At 57.3% G+C, this 16,547-nt stretch overlaps 1 protein-coding gene across 4 annotated transcripts in view; it reads right to left on the bottom strand.

Annotated features, from left to right (window-relative positions):
• Positions 1 to 502: 502 nt before the first annotated feature.
• Positions 503 to 16,547, bottom strand: part of ZC3H7B (zinc finger CCCH-type containing 7B) — a 56,482-nt gene continuing 40,437 nt past the window's right edge. For 2 of the 4 annotated variants that reach the window (XM_019961872.2, XM_019961874.2), the window contains exons 14-23: positions 15,434 to 15,639; positions 14,339 to 14,439; positions 13,114 to 13,295; positions 9,987 to 10,072; positions 4,944 to 5,080; positions 4,734 to 4,839; positions 4,494 to 4,602; positions 4,135 to 4,268; positions 3,844 to 4,007; positions 503 to 3,502 (exon numbers count right to left, since the gene is read on the bottom strand). In XM_019961872.2, the coding sequence (XP_019817431.1) occupies positions 3,256 to 3,502; positions 3,844 to 4,007; positions 4,135 to 4,268; positions 4,494 to 4,602; positions 4,734 to 4,839; positions 4,944 to 5,080; positions 9,987 to 10,072; positions 13,114 to 13,295; positions 14,339 to 14,439; positions 15,434 to 15,639 (1,472 nt within the window). In that variant the 3' untranslated portion in view covers positions 503 to 3,255. The remainder of the gene's footprint in view (positions 3,503 to 3,843; positions 4,008 to 4,134; positions 4,269 to 4,493; positions 4,603 to 4,733; positions 4,840 to 4,943; positions 5,081 to 9,986; positions 10,073 to 13,113; positions 13,296 to 14,338; positions 14,440 to 15,433; positions 15,640 to 16,547) is intronic. The other 2 variants (XM_019961873.2, XM_019961875.2) reach the window with 1 other exon arrangement.

Raw genomic sequence — 16,547 nt, 5'->3', positions numbered from 1 at the left:
CTGGTCCCAGGTGACTCAGACCTCCCTCAGGCACCAAGGAGTCCAGGCTGCATACAGGCTCACGTTCCAAAGCTCGTCAGAGCCCCTTACTTTTCTGGAATAAGCCACCCCTAGAAAGGGCACAGAGATAGCACAGGGTAAAAGCAGGAAAGTGTGGGTACTGCTGAGTCCCCACACAGAGGCCACGAGCAGACAGGCTGTGGAAGAGCCAGCAAAGGGTGGCCCATGGGGCCACTTAAACCGAGAGTAGTTTGTCCCCGCCAGCGAGGCTCTGTGTGAGCCAGGGTCAGCCAGGCTGCCTTGTTTGCGCAAGGACACAGACCTTCTGCCCCTCACCCCTCGGAATTTCTGCCTTGGGGAATGCCCTGTGCCAGCCAGCCGGCCAGCTCGTCCCACAAGGGCCCCCTGGCACAAGTGCTAGGAAGGGAGGAGCAGGAGTGACACCTCGGGGACAGAGGTCAAAGTGCACCTGTTTATTTTCTAGAACAAAGGCTAAAAGAAGCAAGTTTCTTTCATTTTATTTTAAGAAGGACAAAAATTGTTATTAAAACATCTACATTATTATCAAGATACTAGACCTTATGAATATTTAATATTAAAGTGTGGTATTCTTAAATTTTTAATACACAGACATTTTTAAAGGACCATTAAGTTGATTACTGCCCACCTGAGAAACGCAGCCTCCCTCCCGGCCCCATCCCTAAGGGACCCTCACATCAGGGGTGCCTGTCCCCGCTTTGCCGTATCTGCCGTGATGTCTAGTCCCTGCCTGCCGGCGGGGGGGACGCAGGCCCACTCCAACTCTCTGAGCCTCTCGGTCGGGTTCACAACTGAAATAAACACACTCATCATTCAGAGTACACGCCTGTCTCCCACCCCCACCTCCTGCTCCCTGCCTGCCTCTGGCTCGCTTCCAACCCCATGGGGGAATCCAGCTCCGGCCAGGCCAGGGTGCCCCCAACATCCCAGGGGCCTCTGCATGGATAACAGGCTGGAGAAGAAGAAAAATCTGGATTCTAACCCTATTCCTTCAGGTGGGAGACAGACACCAAGCCCTTTTCTTTCCCTGAGCACACGTGCTCCCTCCCCACTCAGCTGGGGTGGTCTGGAAGCTCTGAGGCAGAGCTGAGCCCAGGCAGGGACCACTTCTGCCCCTGCTGCCCAAATTACCTGCTCTCCCCACCCTGCTTCAGTCCCTCAATCCTTGTAAAAGGCTTGCTGACCCCGAAAAATCCTTGTTATGCCAGGATGGCTGCATTTTCTGGCCAAATGCTTTATCTTTAGCCCTCATTCTTTATCATTAGAAGTGATTCCTTGGATACCACACACATATATAATATTATATAGAGCGATATATTTAATACCTGTGTATATATGCATCACGGGGGCGACATATATACACACTAAAAACAAGGCTGGTGACGACAGACTGCAACGGCACAGATCAGGGAAAACAAGTGTCATCAACATTCACGGCCACGGCCCCCACCTCGGGTCTCTCCTCCCCCTCCAGCCACACCACCAGCACCCAGACCCCTCAGTGCTGGCCTGCCGGGGGGAGGGGCGGGGAGAGGAAAGATGCATGCCACAATTATCAGGAAGAGGTCGGGCAGCGGCAGCGAGAACAGGGTTCTCTGTGGCCCAGGGTGCCCGTCATCATATCATCGCACACTCGAAATTCTTGTTTGAGGGGAAATAAAGGGTATTCCATTCTCTCTGTCTCACCCCCCACCCTCACCACTGACTCCAGCCTTGGTCCTCAGCTCCTTCCGGGGGACCCCACCTCTTGTGCCAATGGTGTGGGGCGTTCTGGAATGTCTAGGGAACCGGGGGAGGCTGGGTCTGCCCACAGCGGGTGGGATGGAGAGGAGGGGGTGCACGCAGACACATGAGACAGGAGGGATGGGAGAGGGCTTGGTTGGGTGGGGGGAGGCGGGTGGGAGTTGGGGGTCAGCTGGGATCCCAGGCAGCTGGTAGGGCCGGGATCAGGGAGGGGCTGGGATGGATGGTCCTAATTGTATGTCTGGGTTGAGGGGAGAAGGTGGAAGGACTCTGCTGAGTCCCTAAGAAAGAGGGGCTGTGTCCGATCCTGGAGCAGCCCATGGTGCCCACGATCAAGTCTCCCTTCTCCCCACGTCCCATGACTGCCCACCCTCCCAGTCCCCTCCCCCCAGGACCTTGTGCAGAACCTGAGCCCACAAGCGCCCTGCCAGGTAACCTCCTCTCTGGAGCAGACCATAGGGAAGTGACCTTCACTGCTACACTCCTTCCGACCATCCTCAGAGGGAACTGTCCCTCTACAGTGTGTGGCCATGACCCACCCCTGGGTGGGGCTGCCTGGGATCCCAGCTGCTGATACAGAGACTGTCACATCCCTGCCGAGAGCCTGGAGGCTCTGGCTGGTAACTGGCCCTGAGTCTTGTGACCACATGTGCGTCCCAGCTGAGCCATGCCGTGTGCTGGGGATGCTGGGCAGATCACTCCCCTCTCCTAGGCCTCAGTTTTTCTATCTGCAAAATGGGGGTTGGGGGTGTGTTATCTCTGAAGGCTCCGATGATCTACTATCTACATTCGGTGGCCCACAGACAAGAAGGGCTGGGCAGATGGCCTCAGCAGAGAGCCAGGCTCCCCAGTCAGGCTGCAGAGACCATGAAGTCCAGCAGCTCCCATTCTTCCAACCAGAGGGGAAACTGAGGCCCCAGAGGGTTAAGTGACCTGTGCAGTGTCTCCAGTCCTGTCCTGGGGCTGTGTTTTAAAGCTAGTTGGGGGCCTCCTGCCCTTGTTGTGTCCTGATCTGCCCCCAGGGGCGGGGAGGGTGGGGTGGGAGTGGGGCAGGGAGAAGGACCCTCCTGCTGCAGATTCAAGTGGGGGACCCCAGGCTCCCCAGCCCTGAGCATTGGGCCCCCTTGAGGAGCAGACAGAAGTTAAAGCTGTAGGCTGAAGCTGGAGGGGTCAGCCAGACCCCTCCCTCCACAACCAGGAGAGCTGGGGTCGGGGAGGGGAGGCACTGCCCAGGGCTTCGGTAGGATAAGAACCCCGGGACCAAGGGGTAAGGGGGCAGGCTGCAGCTCGTGCACCTGGGTATGCACAGGGGCGGTGGTGGGGTGGGGGCAGAGAGGATGGATGGGGCCCCGGGGTGGGGGGCTGCCCAATGCCCCCTGCCCCCAGCCCTGGCTGGCCCCAGTCCTCCCAACAGCGCTCTGTTTCCACCCCCGGCCCCTGATCCTAGGACTTCACGTGTGGCCGAGAGCTGGCCTAGTCCCCGGTGCCGGCGGCAGTGGCAGGGGCCTCCAGGGCGGCACCAGGGGCGTTCCCATCCTCCTGTAGCAGGAAGTTGTATTTGCCGAAGTCGTCGTCCCGCGGGCACAGGAGCATGTCCTTGCGGGCCTTGGCCAGCTTCTGCTTCAGAACCTCACGCCGGTCCAGCCACTCGTTGAGCTCCTCCTGCCCGTGAGCGCAGCGGCACTTGTCGCCGTCCGGGCAGGCTTTGCCCTTCTGGAGCCTGCGGGCAGCAGGAGGCTCACTGCCCAAGCCCTGTGCCCTGGCCTCCACAGGCTGCCCGGCCTGGGGCTGGAAATCCCCATTCCCCGCAACGACAAGCCTCTCCCCAGCAGCATCAGCCCCAGGACAGCAGGCCTGGCCCAGCCTTCCCCAAGGATCTCACACATGGAGGAGCAGTCCCCGCCTCCAATGCCCCCATGGTCCTCATGCCAGGAGTGACTGTTTCTGGACACGCCACCCCCGCCTGCCACCTCCCAGCCAAGCAGAACCAGAGCCAGCCACCCCACAGCCCTCCAGGCCCTGCCACTCCGGCCCCCCGGCCCGGCCCTCCCCAGGGGGCACCTGTCACAGAGCCGGAACTCGCCCATGGGGAAGCGGTAGGCCCAGCCGCTGGCATCGCTGTCAGACGTGAACACCTTCTCTTTATGCTTCTCAGACTGGATGTGCTGCTGCCATTGCTTCTTGCTGTTGCTATTCTTGCCACAGAGCCAGCAGTGGTACCCCATCTGGGGACACGGCCACCGTGGGTGCCCACTCCCCGCCCCTCTGCCCAGATCGCTTCCCCCGGGAGACTGAGGCCCTCCCCTCGGCCCTGCCAGGTCAAGCTGGGACCAGCCTGCGGGTGGGCGTTACCATGATGTCGGCGTAGTCCGTGGGCATCTGGATCTGCTTCTCCCCTTCCCGTGAACCGACAGGCGTCCCTTCCCCTGGCTTCCCAGGGTTGTGTTTCTTCAGCCACATATCATAGGTCTGCTGCATGTCCAGGACTGGTGGGCAAGAGGGGATGGAGGGCCTGGTGAGCACGGATCCCCCTTCCACTCTGTCCCACGACCCCTGCGGGACCCCAGCTGCGGGGCTGCCTGGTCCACTGGAGACCCAGAGAGGGCACGGCCCAGGGCAGGGCCCTGGCAGCAAAGTGAGGTTCAGCGGGTGCCCTGGGGCCTGCCAAGTGGGGCTGTCGGGGTCAGTTCTGCCCCACCCTGCCCACTCACTCTTGTTCTCCTTCATGAACGTCCACATGTCCCTCTCCTCCGGGCTGTGTGCGAAGGAGCAGTTCCCCACGTACTGGCACTTGCGGCCGTTCTGTGCGTGGATGCAGAGCTGCAGTGGGGGCGTAGGGAGAGTCTGCTGAGTCCTGCTGGACAGTGTCATGGCCCCAGCGAGCGGGCAAGCCCTCCTGGGCCCCATATCTGAAGCCCTGATGCCACCCTGCACCCCGCCCTGGCACTCACATCGTATTGCTGTGGGAAGTTGCGAATGGACGGCAGCGGCCGCACCGACACCCACTTCCTCTTGGCCTTGGACATCACCAGGAGGACCCGCCGCTCCTTGGTCCAGCTGCAGGACGCAGAGGGCTGTGTGACCTCCTCAGGGAGCCTGGCTTTCTCACCCGTGGCGCTTGCCCCCCCACTGCCCATGCCCCTGCCTGGCGCCTGGCTCACCAGTGCCGCGCCTTGGCGCTGCAGTACTTGAGGTCCTTGTCGGGCTCCACCACCTGCCCATTCCTCCAGCACTGGCCACACACAAACTTCATCTGTAGGTCAAAGGTGCTAGGCCCGTGGGTCCGTGGGGCACCCTGCTGGCGAGAGGGGCTGGTGAAGCCACAGGACCAGGCTGAGGCCCTGGGGTCTGACACACAAGCTGCCTGGAGCCTTGGAGTCAGTAGTTCCATTCCCAGTTACTGGTGGGAAGTGAAAGAGCAGAGTGAAAAAGCTAGCTTAAAACATTCAAAAAACTAAGATCATGGCATCCAGTCCCATCACTTCATGGCAAATAGATGGGGACAATGGAAACAGTGACAGATTTATTTTTTTGGGCTCCAAAATCACTGCAGATGGTGACTGCAGCCATGAAATTAAAAGACCCTTGCTCCTTGAAAGAAAAGCTGTGACCAACCTCGATGGCATATTAAAAAGCAGGGACATTACTGTGCCGACAAAGGTCCATCTATTCAAAGCTATGGTTTTTCCAGTAGTCATGTATGGTGTGAGAGTTGGACTGTAAGGAAAGCTGAGCGCCGAAGAATTGATGCTTTTGAACTGTGTTGGACAAGACTCTTGAGAGTCCCTTGGACTGCAAGGAGATCAAACCAATCAATCCTAAAGGAAATCAGTCCTGAATATTCGTTGGAAGAACTGATGCTGAACTGAAGCTCCAATACTTTGGTCACCTGATGTGAAGAGCTGACTCACTGGAGAAGACCCTGATGCTGGGAAAGATTGAGGGCAGGAGGAAAAGGGGACGACAGAGGATGAGATGGCTGGATGGCATCACTGACACGATGGACGTGAGTCTGAGCAAACTCCGGGAGTTGGTGATGGACCGGGAGGCCTGGCGTGCTGCAGTCCATGGGGTCGCCGAGAGTAAAACATGACTGAGTGACTGGACTGAACCGACCCCCTAACTCCGGGCCCCACGGCCTCTCAGCATGGGGGCCAGGCCTGGGACAGGGCTCTGGTCTCCTGAAGGAGAGTACTTGTCACCTTATCTGGCTAGTCCCCACGGGCCTGCTCTGTGGAGCTGCTGGAGTATCCCTGGGCATGGCTTGTGACCTCTCAGCTCCCTGCTTTTGCACATGCCTGGAATGCCCCTTTCTATCAGGCTTGTTCTGGAAACTTCTGAAATTCAGCTTAAGTACCACCTCCTTCAGGAAGCCTTCCCTGAAGTCCTCCTAGGTAGCAGCTGACCATCCTGTGGGCTTCCATAGTACCTAAACCACCTCACGCTGACTGCCTCATCTAGTTATGAGGGCCAGGCCTGGTGGAGAGCAGGTCCTAGAGGGTGGGGCTGGAGGAGCCTGCCAGCCTATCAGTGGGACAGACTTCTGAGCAGCCCTGGACTCTCTTTTTTTTTAATATTTATTTTTATTTGTTTGCGTCAGGTCTCAGTTGCGGCATGCAGATCATCAATCTTTGTTATGGCCTGCAAGATCTTTTAGTTACAGCATATGGGATCAAGTTCCCTAAGCAGGGATTGAACCCGGGACCCCCTGAATAGGGAGCATGGAGTCTTAGCCACTGGAGCACTAGGGAAGTCCCAGCCTCTCTGAAGCCCCACCATGTTCCTTCCCATTCTCTGTCTCAGCCTTTCCTTTGCAGGCAGAGGGCCTGCTCTTCCGCACTCCTGCCTGGGGCAGGGTCGGGGGCTGGGCGAGAGATGGAAGGGGTGCCTACCAGCCTTGTCTCCTACCGCTTGCAACCCCTCGCCCAGCTGTGCTGGCCACCCTGCTGGCCCTCCTGTCAGCTAGACCTCCCCAAGCTCCCTGGGGCCTCAGATGTGGGGTCACCCCTCCAGGCAGCCCTCTCCTCTTCCTCTCCTGCCACGGGAGGATCCTCTGTCCCTGGCACTGCCTAGACCAGGGCCTCCCTTGAGCAGGAGGGGGCTCTCACTTTGTTGGATTTTTTTTTTTGGCCGTGCCACCCAGCATTTGGGAGCCTAGTTCTCTGACCAGGGATTGAACCCGTGTCTCCTATGTCAGAAGCACAGAGTCTTAAATGCTAGGTTGCCAGGAAAGTCCCTCCTGGGTGTTGAATGACCCTCTTGCTGGGAGACATGCAGCCTGGCTCAGCCCCAGGTTAACACACATCCCAACAGCAAGGTAAAATCCCGCCTTTGTAACCTGGCTAAAGCTACCTGGCAGGCCCCTATCCCCACCCTCTAGGCCCTGCTCTCCATCGGGCCTGGCCCTCATAACTAGATGAATCAGTCAACACGAGGTGGTTCAGATCCCGCAGCCTGGCTAAAGCTGGCAGGAAGTTTATGTGTCACCAGTGATTTTGAGACGTCCCATTGATTCCTCACAGAAGTGTGAGAGGGCCCATTTCACAGGTGAGGTAAGTAGAGTCCAAGGAGTCCCATGGCTTAGCCACTGCTCTAAGGAACAGCCACGCTGGCCCACAGTTTCCTTTTCAGAACTGCAGACTCAGCATCTTCTTGCAGCAGACCTGGGGGTAGGGGTTATTCCCACTGGACTGAGTGGAAGCAGAGGCTCAGAGCGGTCACTAACCCTGCCGTGGGTAAGTGGCCTAAGGACAGAGATCTGATGTGAGGCAGGTGCTCCCGCTCCCCTGTACAGTGGCACAGCTGCACCAGGAGCACCAGGCCCGAGCAGCTTCTACCCTGGCATCCTGTCCTTGACCTCAAGCTGCCATTGGCCCCACCCTCTGATGGCAAGCGAGACACCTCATGCCCAGGGCACAGCCAGGTCTGGCACAGAAGGCCTGTTCCTGAGCCAGGCCCGAGAGTGGCATCTCGGGGGGGCAGGAATCAGGGGGATCAGAGGAATGGTGGTGGTGCAGACTTGGTGTTCTCTCTCTAGCAGACAACGTTGCAGGTCCAGCTTGAGTCCTGCATTGCTTCCCAGCCGGGCTCCTGGCCAGGAGCAAAAATAAACTGCATGGCGGGTGGGGAAGAGGACTGAGTGGGAGAGGGGCGGAGGACAAGAACCACTAGGAAGAGAAGAGAGAAAGAAAAAGGACCAGGAAGGAGCAGGTAGGCCAGGAGACTGAAGGCCGAGGTCAGCCAGCCTGGCCCAGGCGTACCCCACTGGCCAGCCTGCCTGCTCCCTGGCTCCAAGCCATACCCAGGCCGGCCTTAAGAGGGGCCTGAGGCCCAGGGTCCTCCCTAGGTGACCAGTGGGTGGGCGGGGCATGGTGGGAGTCATCCCCCACGTGACTGTCTCCTGGGCCCTAAGACCACCCCTCTCTCCCCTCTATCAGATAGAGTTACAATGACCCCTGCCGCTTGGGGAGAGTGTGAGCTTCAGGGGTGATGGGGTCCCTGCATGGAGCAGGGACATGGTCAGCTCCTGTGAGCCTCACACTGGCCCTGGAGATGGCAGGCAGGATTCTGATCCACGGTTTATGAATGAGGTGCCCTCAGGCTGATGGGGATGGAGCAGCTGGGGCGGGAGCAGAGTGGACTCTAGACGAGCCGTCAGAGAACCCAAGACCACCTCTGCTGCTCTGCTCGAGTGCCCCGGGCAAGTCTCTAGCGTGTCCTGAGCCTCAGTCTCCCCTCCCGAAAACACCACCACACGCCAGCTCACGGCAGGGGACCTGGGTGAGGATCCAGAGGGATAGGAAGTGATATGAGCAGTGGGGGCAAAGGCTGAGGGACACCAGGACATTTACAGAGTCTCAGAGGCCCTCCAGGAAGACAGTCATTCATTACAAAGGAGGAGAGATCAACTTCACAACAGAGAAAGCTTTCCAGTGGAGGCACCTTTAATCAAGTTACCGGGGAAGGGACAAATGGAAGTGACATGTCTCCAATCAGACAATCCCAAACTGACAGGCCTTTTACAAAGCATCTGGTTCTTCAAAAATGTCAATGTCAGGACTTCCTTGGGGGTCCAGTGGCTAAAAACCCTGTGCTCCCAATGCAGGGGCCCTGGATCCCTGGTCAGGGAACTAGATCCTAAAGCTGTAACTGAAGATTCTAAAGCTATAACTAAAGCCGTAACTAAAGATCCTAAAGCTGTAACTAAAGCCATAACTAAAGATCCTAAAGCTATAACTAAAGCCATAACTAAAGCCCCAGGTGCCACAACTAAGTCCCAGCATAGCCAAATAGATAAAGAATAAATATTAAAAAAAAGTCAATGTCATGAAACACAAAGACTGAGGAACTGCTCTAGATTAAAGGCAATCAAAGACACACACACACACAAAAGACAATAAAGGAATACAATGTGTTGCTGGGATCTGGGGAGGAGTCACAAAAATTTGAATAATAGTACATCACTGGAGGAGGAAACAGCAAGCCACTCCAGTATTCTTGCTGGAGCATCCCACGGACAGAGGAGCCTGGCGGGCTACGGTCCAGGGGGTCACGATGAGTCGGACACGACTGAGCAACTAAGCACGCGCGTACAGTACAGCACAATCTGGATAATCACCCCAGCGTGAATTTGGTGATGTTGGTAACTGTACTGTGGTTATTATGGAGAGTGTCCTTATTTTTACACTGAAGTATTTTGGGGTAACGGGGCATCATGTCTCCATCTTACTCTCTAATGGTTCAGAAAAGTGTGTTTCTATAAATAAATGTATATGTGTGTATGCACACACACACACAGCACAAAGTGAGTGTGGACAGTTGTAAAATGTTAACATCAGGGGACTCTAGAAAAAGCTATACACAAATTCTTTGTGTTCTTCTTAAAATTTTCTGTTAAATAAATGACGACTAGGTAAAGAGGTGGGGGCTTCCCTGGTGGCTCAGATGGTAAAGAATCTGCCTGCAATGCAGAAAACCCGGGTTTGATCCCTTGGTCAGGAAGATCCCCTGGAGAAGAGAATGGCAACCTACTCCAGTATTCTTGCCTGGAGAATCCCATGGACAGAGGAGCCTGGGGGGCTACAGTCCATGAGATTACAAAGAGTTGGACTCTCCATTACATAAAGATAAACCAAAGGGATGGGGAACGGGGGATGCCCCTCGTGGGGGCTGACCCCACCCCCTATGCCAGCCCAGGGTCTTACCAAGCTGCTGCTGGCCTTCCCTGTGTGAGCCTCCATCTGCTGCCAGTATTTCTTGGATTCCTGGACGATGTCTTCGTGGGTCATGCCTGGGAAGGGAGAGGGGGGAAAGACATGGCATCCCTGGAGCTCAGTGAGGAGAAAGGCGGGGGGTCCAAGAGGTGTTGGTGCCACCCCAGGCCCAGGGAGGAGCCCCACTTCCCAGTTAGGCCAGGGAAAGACTAGGGGAGCAGGGATACCCTGCACGCTCTCTAGGCCCGTTGGTTCATCTGCCGCTGGAGACAGAGGCCTGATTCCAGGCCTTATTCCAGGTCCCACAGAGAATAAGATGCAGGAGCAAGATGTGGGCTCTGCAGGATGACAGGGGCCTCCCTGTATCCACGCCAGTGTCTCTGTCCCTCCCCTGTCCCCTGCCTCCCTCAGGGGGGACCTCAAGTCTGACCCCTGCTCGGTGGCCTCTAGCCCACAGGTTCTTAGGGCTTCATGTCTGGCCCAGCCCGGCTGCCCCGCTTACCGAGGGGCCAGGACTTCACTGCCAATTGGTAAAGGACAGATACCCAAGCCTCGTGGCCCAGACCCTCCCAATCTGACTGTGGACACTGAGCGCACCTCCGAGGGGCAGCTCACAGCCTCTTCCACGAGGCCCGCCCTCCTCCCAACCTGGCTCTGGTCTTCTAGTTCCTTCTGCAGACCCACTTCATTTGCAGTCTGGCCCTGTGGATATTGCTCCCCCACAGCGGCTCACCAGTAGGGCCTTACTCGGCCAGGCATCTGCTTGGCACCCACCTTCTTGCTGATGGATGCATCTCCAGCCCAGAGCTCTCCTGGGACCTTCCAGACCCCCACATCTGGCTTGCCTGCTTGACCTTTCCACCTGAAGTCCAACAGGCAGCTCAGACCGCCCCACATCCCACACAAGCCTAGATGTGATCCCCTGACCTGCTCTTCCCCGTCTTAGCCCACAGAGTCCCCACTGGAGTCAACCTGATGCCCTTTCTCTGTCTCTTACATCATGTCTGGTTCATCAGCTCCCGCTGGCTCCACCATCAAAACACCCAGAATCCGATCACTTCTACAACCTCCACCGCTGCCACCAGGGCCTGAGCCACACCCCTGGGCCCCTCTCCATCTGCCCTTGGCCCCTCTGTTCTCCACCCAGTAGCTAGAGCGAATTCTTAAAAACACTGATCAGGTCATACAACTCTACCCGCTCAACCCCCGACCCCCGAACCCTGCACATTGTATTTAGAACAATCTCAGCTGGCGCTGGTGGTAAAGAACCTGCCTGCCAACGCAGGAGACATAAGAGACTGGTGTTTAATCCCTGTCGGGGAAGATCCCCAGGAGGAAGGCATGACAACCCACTCCAATATTCATGCCTGGGAGAATCCCACGGACAGAGGAGCCTGGCGGGCTACAGTCCATAGGGTCACAGTCAGACATGACTGAAGTGACTTAGCATGCACACATGCATGCAACTATTTCTATTTCTGTTATGATCTCGAGACTTTTTCACCTCTTAGGCCTCATCTCTGACACTGCCCCTCCCCCCAGCACGAAGCTGCTCTGCCCTCACAGACATCCTTCCTTCTGTATCAAGCTTGCTCCTTGGCTGCCAGCCTTGCCGATCCCTCTGCCTGGAACGCTCTCTCTGCCCTTCCTTGCTCAAATGCCACCTACTCCGAGAAGCCCTCCCAGACTTCCTAATCCCAAATGCCCCATCCCGCGTCCCTCTCCGTCTTCCTGCTCTGCTTTCCTTTCCTCATGTTACTGATGTACATCTGAAATTCTATCACCCTACTCCACCAACTCTCAGAAGACAAGGCTTGTTAGATGCACCGTTATTTTATGCTGCACACAGAACAAAAATGCTGTTAAGTGAACAATGACAGGCAGCAGGGGACAGTGTGCCTCCTGGAGCAGAAGGATGGAGGGTCCCTTACCTCCCCATCCGACTGTCTGCCTTGCTCTCATGTACATCCCAGGGCCCTGAGGCCAGGGGCCTCCACATGCTCACTCAGGACCCTGATGGAGTAGGTGCTCAAGGAATCCCATCAGGTGAGCCAGAGAGCAAGTGAATGGCTTTTAACCTCCTCATCGCTGAGGCGGAGCTGACATCACTGCCTCACAGAGGAGCAGTGGGGCTCAGTGAGGGGCCGCTGGTGACCAGACCACCCAGATGGCCCATGGAGCTCTGCCTCCTGGCTCCTCTGCACTGGCTCCCCTAGCAGTGCCCACACAGGGATAAACCCAGGGTCTTCTGGGCCTGGAAGCCCCCTAATGCAGAGCCTTTGAGTCCTAGGATGTCCAGGAAGTACTGGTTTCTCTGCAGCCCCCATCACAACATCACTGCCCTCCTCTGAACCCTGCAGTCCTCTCACCCTCACCTGAGCCCCCACCTGAGTCCTCACCGGAGCCCCCACCTCAACCCTCACCTGAGCCCCCACCTCAATCCTCACCTGAGTCCCCACCCGAGTACTTACCTGAGCCTTCACTTAAATCCTCACCTGAGCCCCCACCTGAGCACTCACCTAAATCCCCACCTGAGCCCTCACCTGAGCCCCCACCTGAGTACTCACCTGAGCCCCCACCTCAACCCTCACCTGAGCCCCCACCTAAATCCCCACCTGAGCCCCAACCTGAGTACTCACCTGAGCCCCCACCTGAGCACTCATCTGAGCCCCCACCTAAATCCTCACCTGAGCCCCCACCTGAGCACTCACCTGAGGCCTCACCTGAGCCCCCACCTGAGCACTCACCTGAGGCCTCACCTGAGCCCCCACCTGAGTACTCACCTGAGGCCTCACCTGAGCCCCCACCTGAGTACTCATCTGAGCCCTCACCTAAATCCTCACCTGAGCCCCCACCTGAATTGTCGCCTGAGCCCCCACCTGAATCCTCACTTGAGCCCCCACCTCAACCCTCACCTGAGCCCCCACCTGAATACTCACCTGAGCCCTCACCTAAATCCCCACCTGAGCCCCCACCTGAGTACTCGCCTAAATCCTCACCTGAGCCCTCATGTAAATCCTCATCTGAGTCCCACCTGAGCCCTCACCTGAGCCCCCACCTGAGCCCTCACGTAAATCCTCATCTGAGTCCCCACCTGAGCCCCCACCTAAGCCCTCACCTGAGTACTGCTGCAGGAGCCAGACCTTGAGCTCGATGAAGCTGTGGGCGAAGTGGCAGCTGTCCTCGCGCAGGCAGCCGTATCGCACCTCGTGGCGGCACACGTCGAACTGGAAGTGCTCCTGGAACTGGCGAACCTTGGAGTACTTGAGGGAGGTGGAGCGGACGATGTGCACCAGGCACCTGGTGGGGGGGGGCGGGGCATGATGCAGTCTGCAGCGCCCCATCCCTGGCCGAGGCCCTCTCCCTGGTATCTGTGCCAGACACTTGATGAAGGTCTCCTACCCGGCTGCCTCCCCCTATTCACCACTGGCACAGGAGGGAAGGGGCGGGGGTCCTATGCTCAGGCAGGTCTGCCGCGAATCCCAGCGGTGTGCCCTTCTCCCAGCCTCACCCTGGAGACGGCTTAGGAAGGAGCTGCACCAGACCCCCAGAAAGGGCATCTCCCTTGGGTTCCCCAGCTTGATACCCTAGAGTTGGTCTTGCACCCGGAGGGATGACGCCTGAGCATCTCCTCCAGGCTGGGAATTTTAACTACCTTCCCAGTAACCCTGGGAGATGGGGATTAACATCCACATTATAGAAGAGGAAACCAAGGGTCACAGAGGTCAGAGGATATAAAACAGACCAGGGTCTGAGCTGGGGTTTGGACCCAACTCTGATTCCATCAACTCAGGCTGGGGCACAGCCAAGAGGAATCAGAGGGACCATAGGTGGGTGCTGGACCCCACAGCCTCTCACACTCACTGTCCAGTGTCTGTGTCAGGACCGTGGAGGGCGCTGGATGGGAGTCAGGGATGTGGCCCTCACTTGCTGTCTGAGTAAGCAGCTTCTGAGCCTCAGCTTTGTCAACCATGTATCAGAGACACTCACTCCTCCACACAGGAGGACTTTAATGACTGCTGCTGCTGCTACTAAGTCACTTCAGTCGTGTCCGACCCTGTGTGACCCCATAGACGGCAGCCCACCAGGCTCCCCCGTCCCTGGGATTTGATTATTAAAATACGTAAGAAAATGCTTGGACTATAGTAGATGCTCAGTACATGTGGTTCTGTCCTTTCCAGGTGGATGCTGGATCTGAGTCTCAAATCCTGCCCCTTACCTTGACACCCTAGGCCCACCCTATGGCCACAACTGCTCCCCAGGCATCTAACCTGCCCCAGGGGGCCTCTCCACCTGCTCCCTCCCTGATCCAGGCCATGGGTCTGGCTGTGGGCCTCACTCACTTGTTGTTGTAGAAGCTGTGCTTGGCAGCCAGGTTGGAGCAGACAGATGGAGAGTCCTTGGTGCCTTTGCTGATGATCCGGGGTTTACTGTCAAAGCAGATCTGCCCAGGGAGGGGGTGGGCTGGGACCCAGCATGGCCACCCCAGAGGGACAGACTGGGTCCCTGCAAGCCCTGTCCTGAGTCAGGGGGATGAGGAAGGGAACCCCAGGGTCTGTGGCCCCCACCTCTCTGATCCCACCACTCCAAATGGCTGGGGCAGGGGTTACTCCTTATCTCTGAGCCTTCGTTTCCTCAGCTGTAACCCAGGGGAAAACCACACCTGCTCTGTCCCACGGATCCACTGTGAAACCGAAGAAGGATCTAACAGAACTGCAGGTGCTTTGTGAAGTCTATGCAACCCCTAGGCTGCAGACTGTGGTCCCCTGAAGGGAGCGGGAGGCCCACCTGCTCTAAGTCAGAGGGAAGGGTTGGCTGTGTGAGGGATGGGGGCTGGCCGAGCAGCACCAAACCGTGCCGGCAACCCAGACCCAGCGCCCTCACTTCCCAGAGATGGAGCCTGTCCCTGCCCGTATCACGTGATGCCTGGTGGGGAGGCAGGGGCCAGCAGGGTCTCCTGTGACAGCTCTGGGGAGGAAATGAACAGCTTGGTGGGGCTGCTGGCATCACCCTTGAGACTCAGAGGGTCCAAGACGCAGAAACATAGGGAGGGCACCCCGGGGAGAGGGCCTGGCCTGGACACAGGCAGGGAAGTGGGCCGGAAGGTACCATGGGCATTAAACCAGCACAGCTGAACGAGGAAGCGCGGGGAGCTTAGCATGAGTTCCTAGGGCACCTGAGTCTGGCCTCTGGTGGCCGGAAGTCAAGAGCCAGGTGTGGTTCCTTCTCTTTGTGGCCTCAGTTTCCACCTCCGCAAAATGAGGGGACTGGATAGGATCCGGGCTCTAGTGCCATAGGGTCCTATGGGCCCAACTTTATGACAGTCCCAGGAACCTACTCATTGGAAGGACAGGCCTCCAAAACCCTCGGGTCCCCGGGCTCATCGCCCACCATGGAGCCCACCCCGGTCTGTGCATGGACTGGGGAGGGGCTGGTACCTCACAGAGGAAAGTGAAGATGCCCTGGTGCTCCTTGAGGAGCTTGGCGATGGTGAGGCTGCCGCGCTTGACGCCCCCCAGCGGGTCAAAGAGCAGGTCGCGGTTAAGGGTGCCCTTCCGCTCCTCCGTCCACACGTCGATCTCCTCCTGATGGTAGGCGAAGGTGCAGTTATCCCCGTACTTACAGTCCTGCTTGTTAATCATGTCTGCAAAGAGGCAACAGGACACACGGTCCGCCAGGCGGACGGCACCGCAGCACCCTCACAGCCACTGCCGCGGCCGGACAGACAGGCAGCCACCCAGCGGGGCTTGGGAGAGTATGCGGTCATCCCTGCTCCTCCCCTGCACAGAGCTGCTGTGTATGGGCCAGGCAAGATGGCAGGCACAAATGGGCTTTGTAGACATATAGAAAGTGAAAGTGTTAATCGATCAGTTGTGTCCGACTGTTTGCAACCCCATGGACTGTAGCCCACCAGGCTCCTCTGTCCATGGAATTCTCCAGGCAAGAATACTGGCGTGGGTTGCCATGCCCTTCCTTCAAGGGATCTTCCCACCCCAGGGATCAGGGTCTCTTGCATTGCGGGCAGATTCTTTACCATCTGAGCCATCAGGGAAGCCCAGACATATATAAGCCTCTAAATAAACATGGGAGGTTTTATTATTATTATTATATTATTATTAGTCACTAGGAAAATACTCCTGGTGATGGAAAGCATGGGCCTTGGGGTCTGGCAGATGTGGCCTGGGGATTCCCTGTTATTCCTGAGCCTCAGCTGTCCATGAAACGAGAACATGGTTGTTGTAAGAATTAAGTGAAATAATATATAAAATAAAAAGTAATGATAGTAAATAGAATAATAATAAATAAACTCCTGGGGGCCAGGGAGCTGGGAAGGCAGCAGGTTTATAACCTGGAGACCAGCCATTTCCTGGCAGTGGGAACTGCTTTTCTTTCTTCATCCCCCTCCCTTACACTCTAAGTCGCCCCTGGCCCCTGGCCAGGCTTGCCGGCACACAGGGATGAGCAGGCCGGTGGCCAAGTGACCCCACAGACAGTGGGCTCTGCACTGTGACCAACTCTGAGTCCATCGGGGAGCCCTGGGGGGGCTCCCAA

This window comes from Bos indicus, chromosome 5, assembly GCF_029378745.1.
Source record: "Bos indicus isolate NIAB-ARS_2022 breed Sahiwal x Tharparkar chromosome 5, NIAB-ARS_B.indTharparkar_mat_pri_1.0, whole genome shotgun sequence".
In the NCBI taxonomy this organism is placed as follows: Eukaryota; Metazoa; Chordata; class Mammalia; order Artiodactyla; family Bovidae; genus Bos; species Bos indicus.
This window is presented reverse-complemented; position numbering and strand designations above follow the sequence as displayed.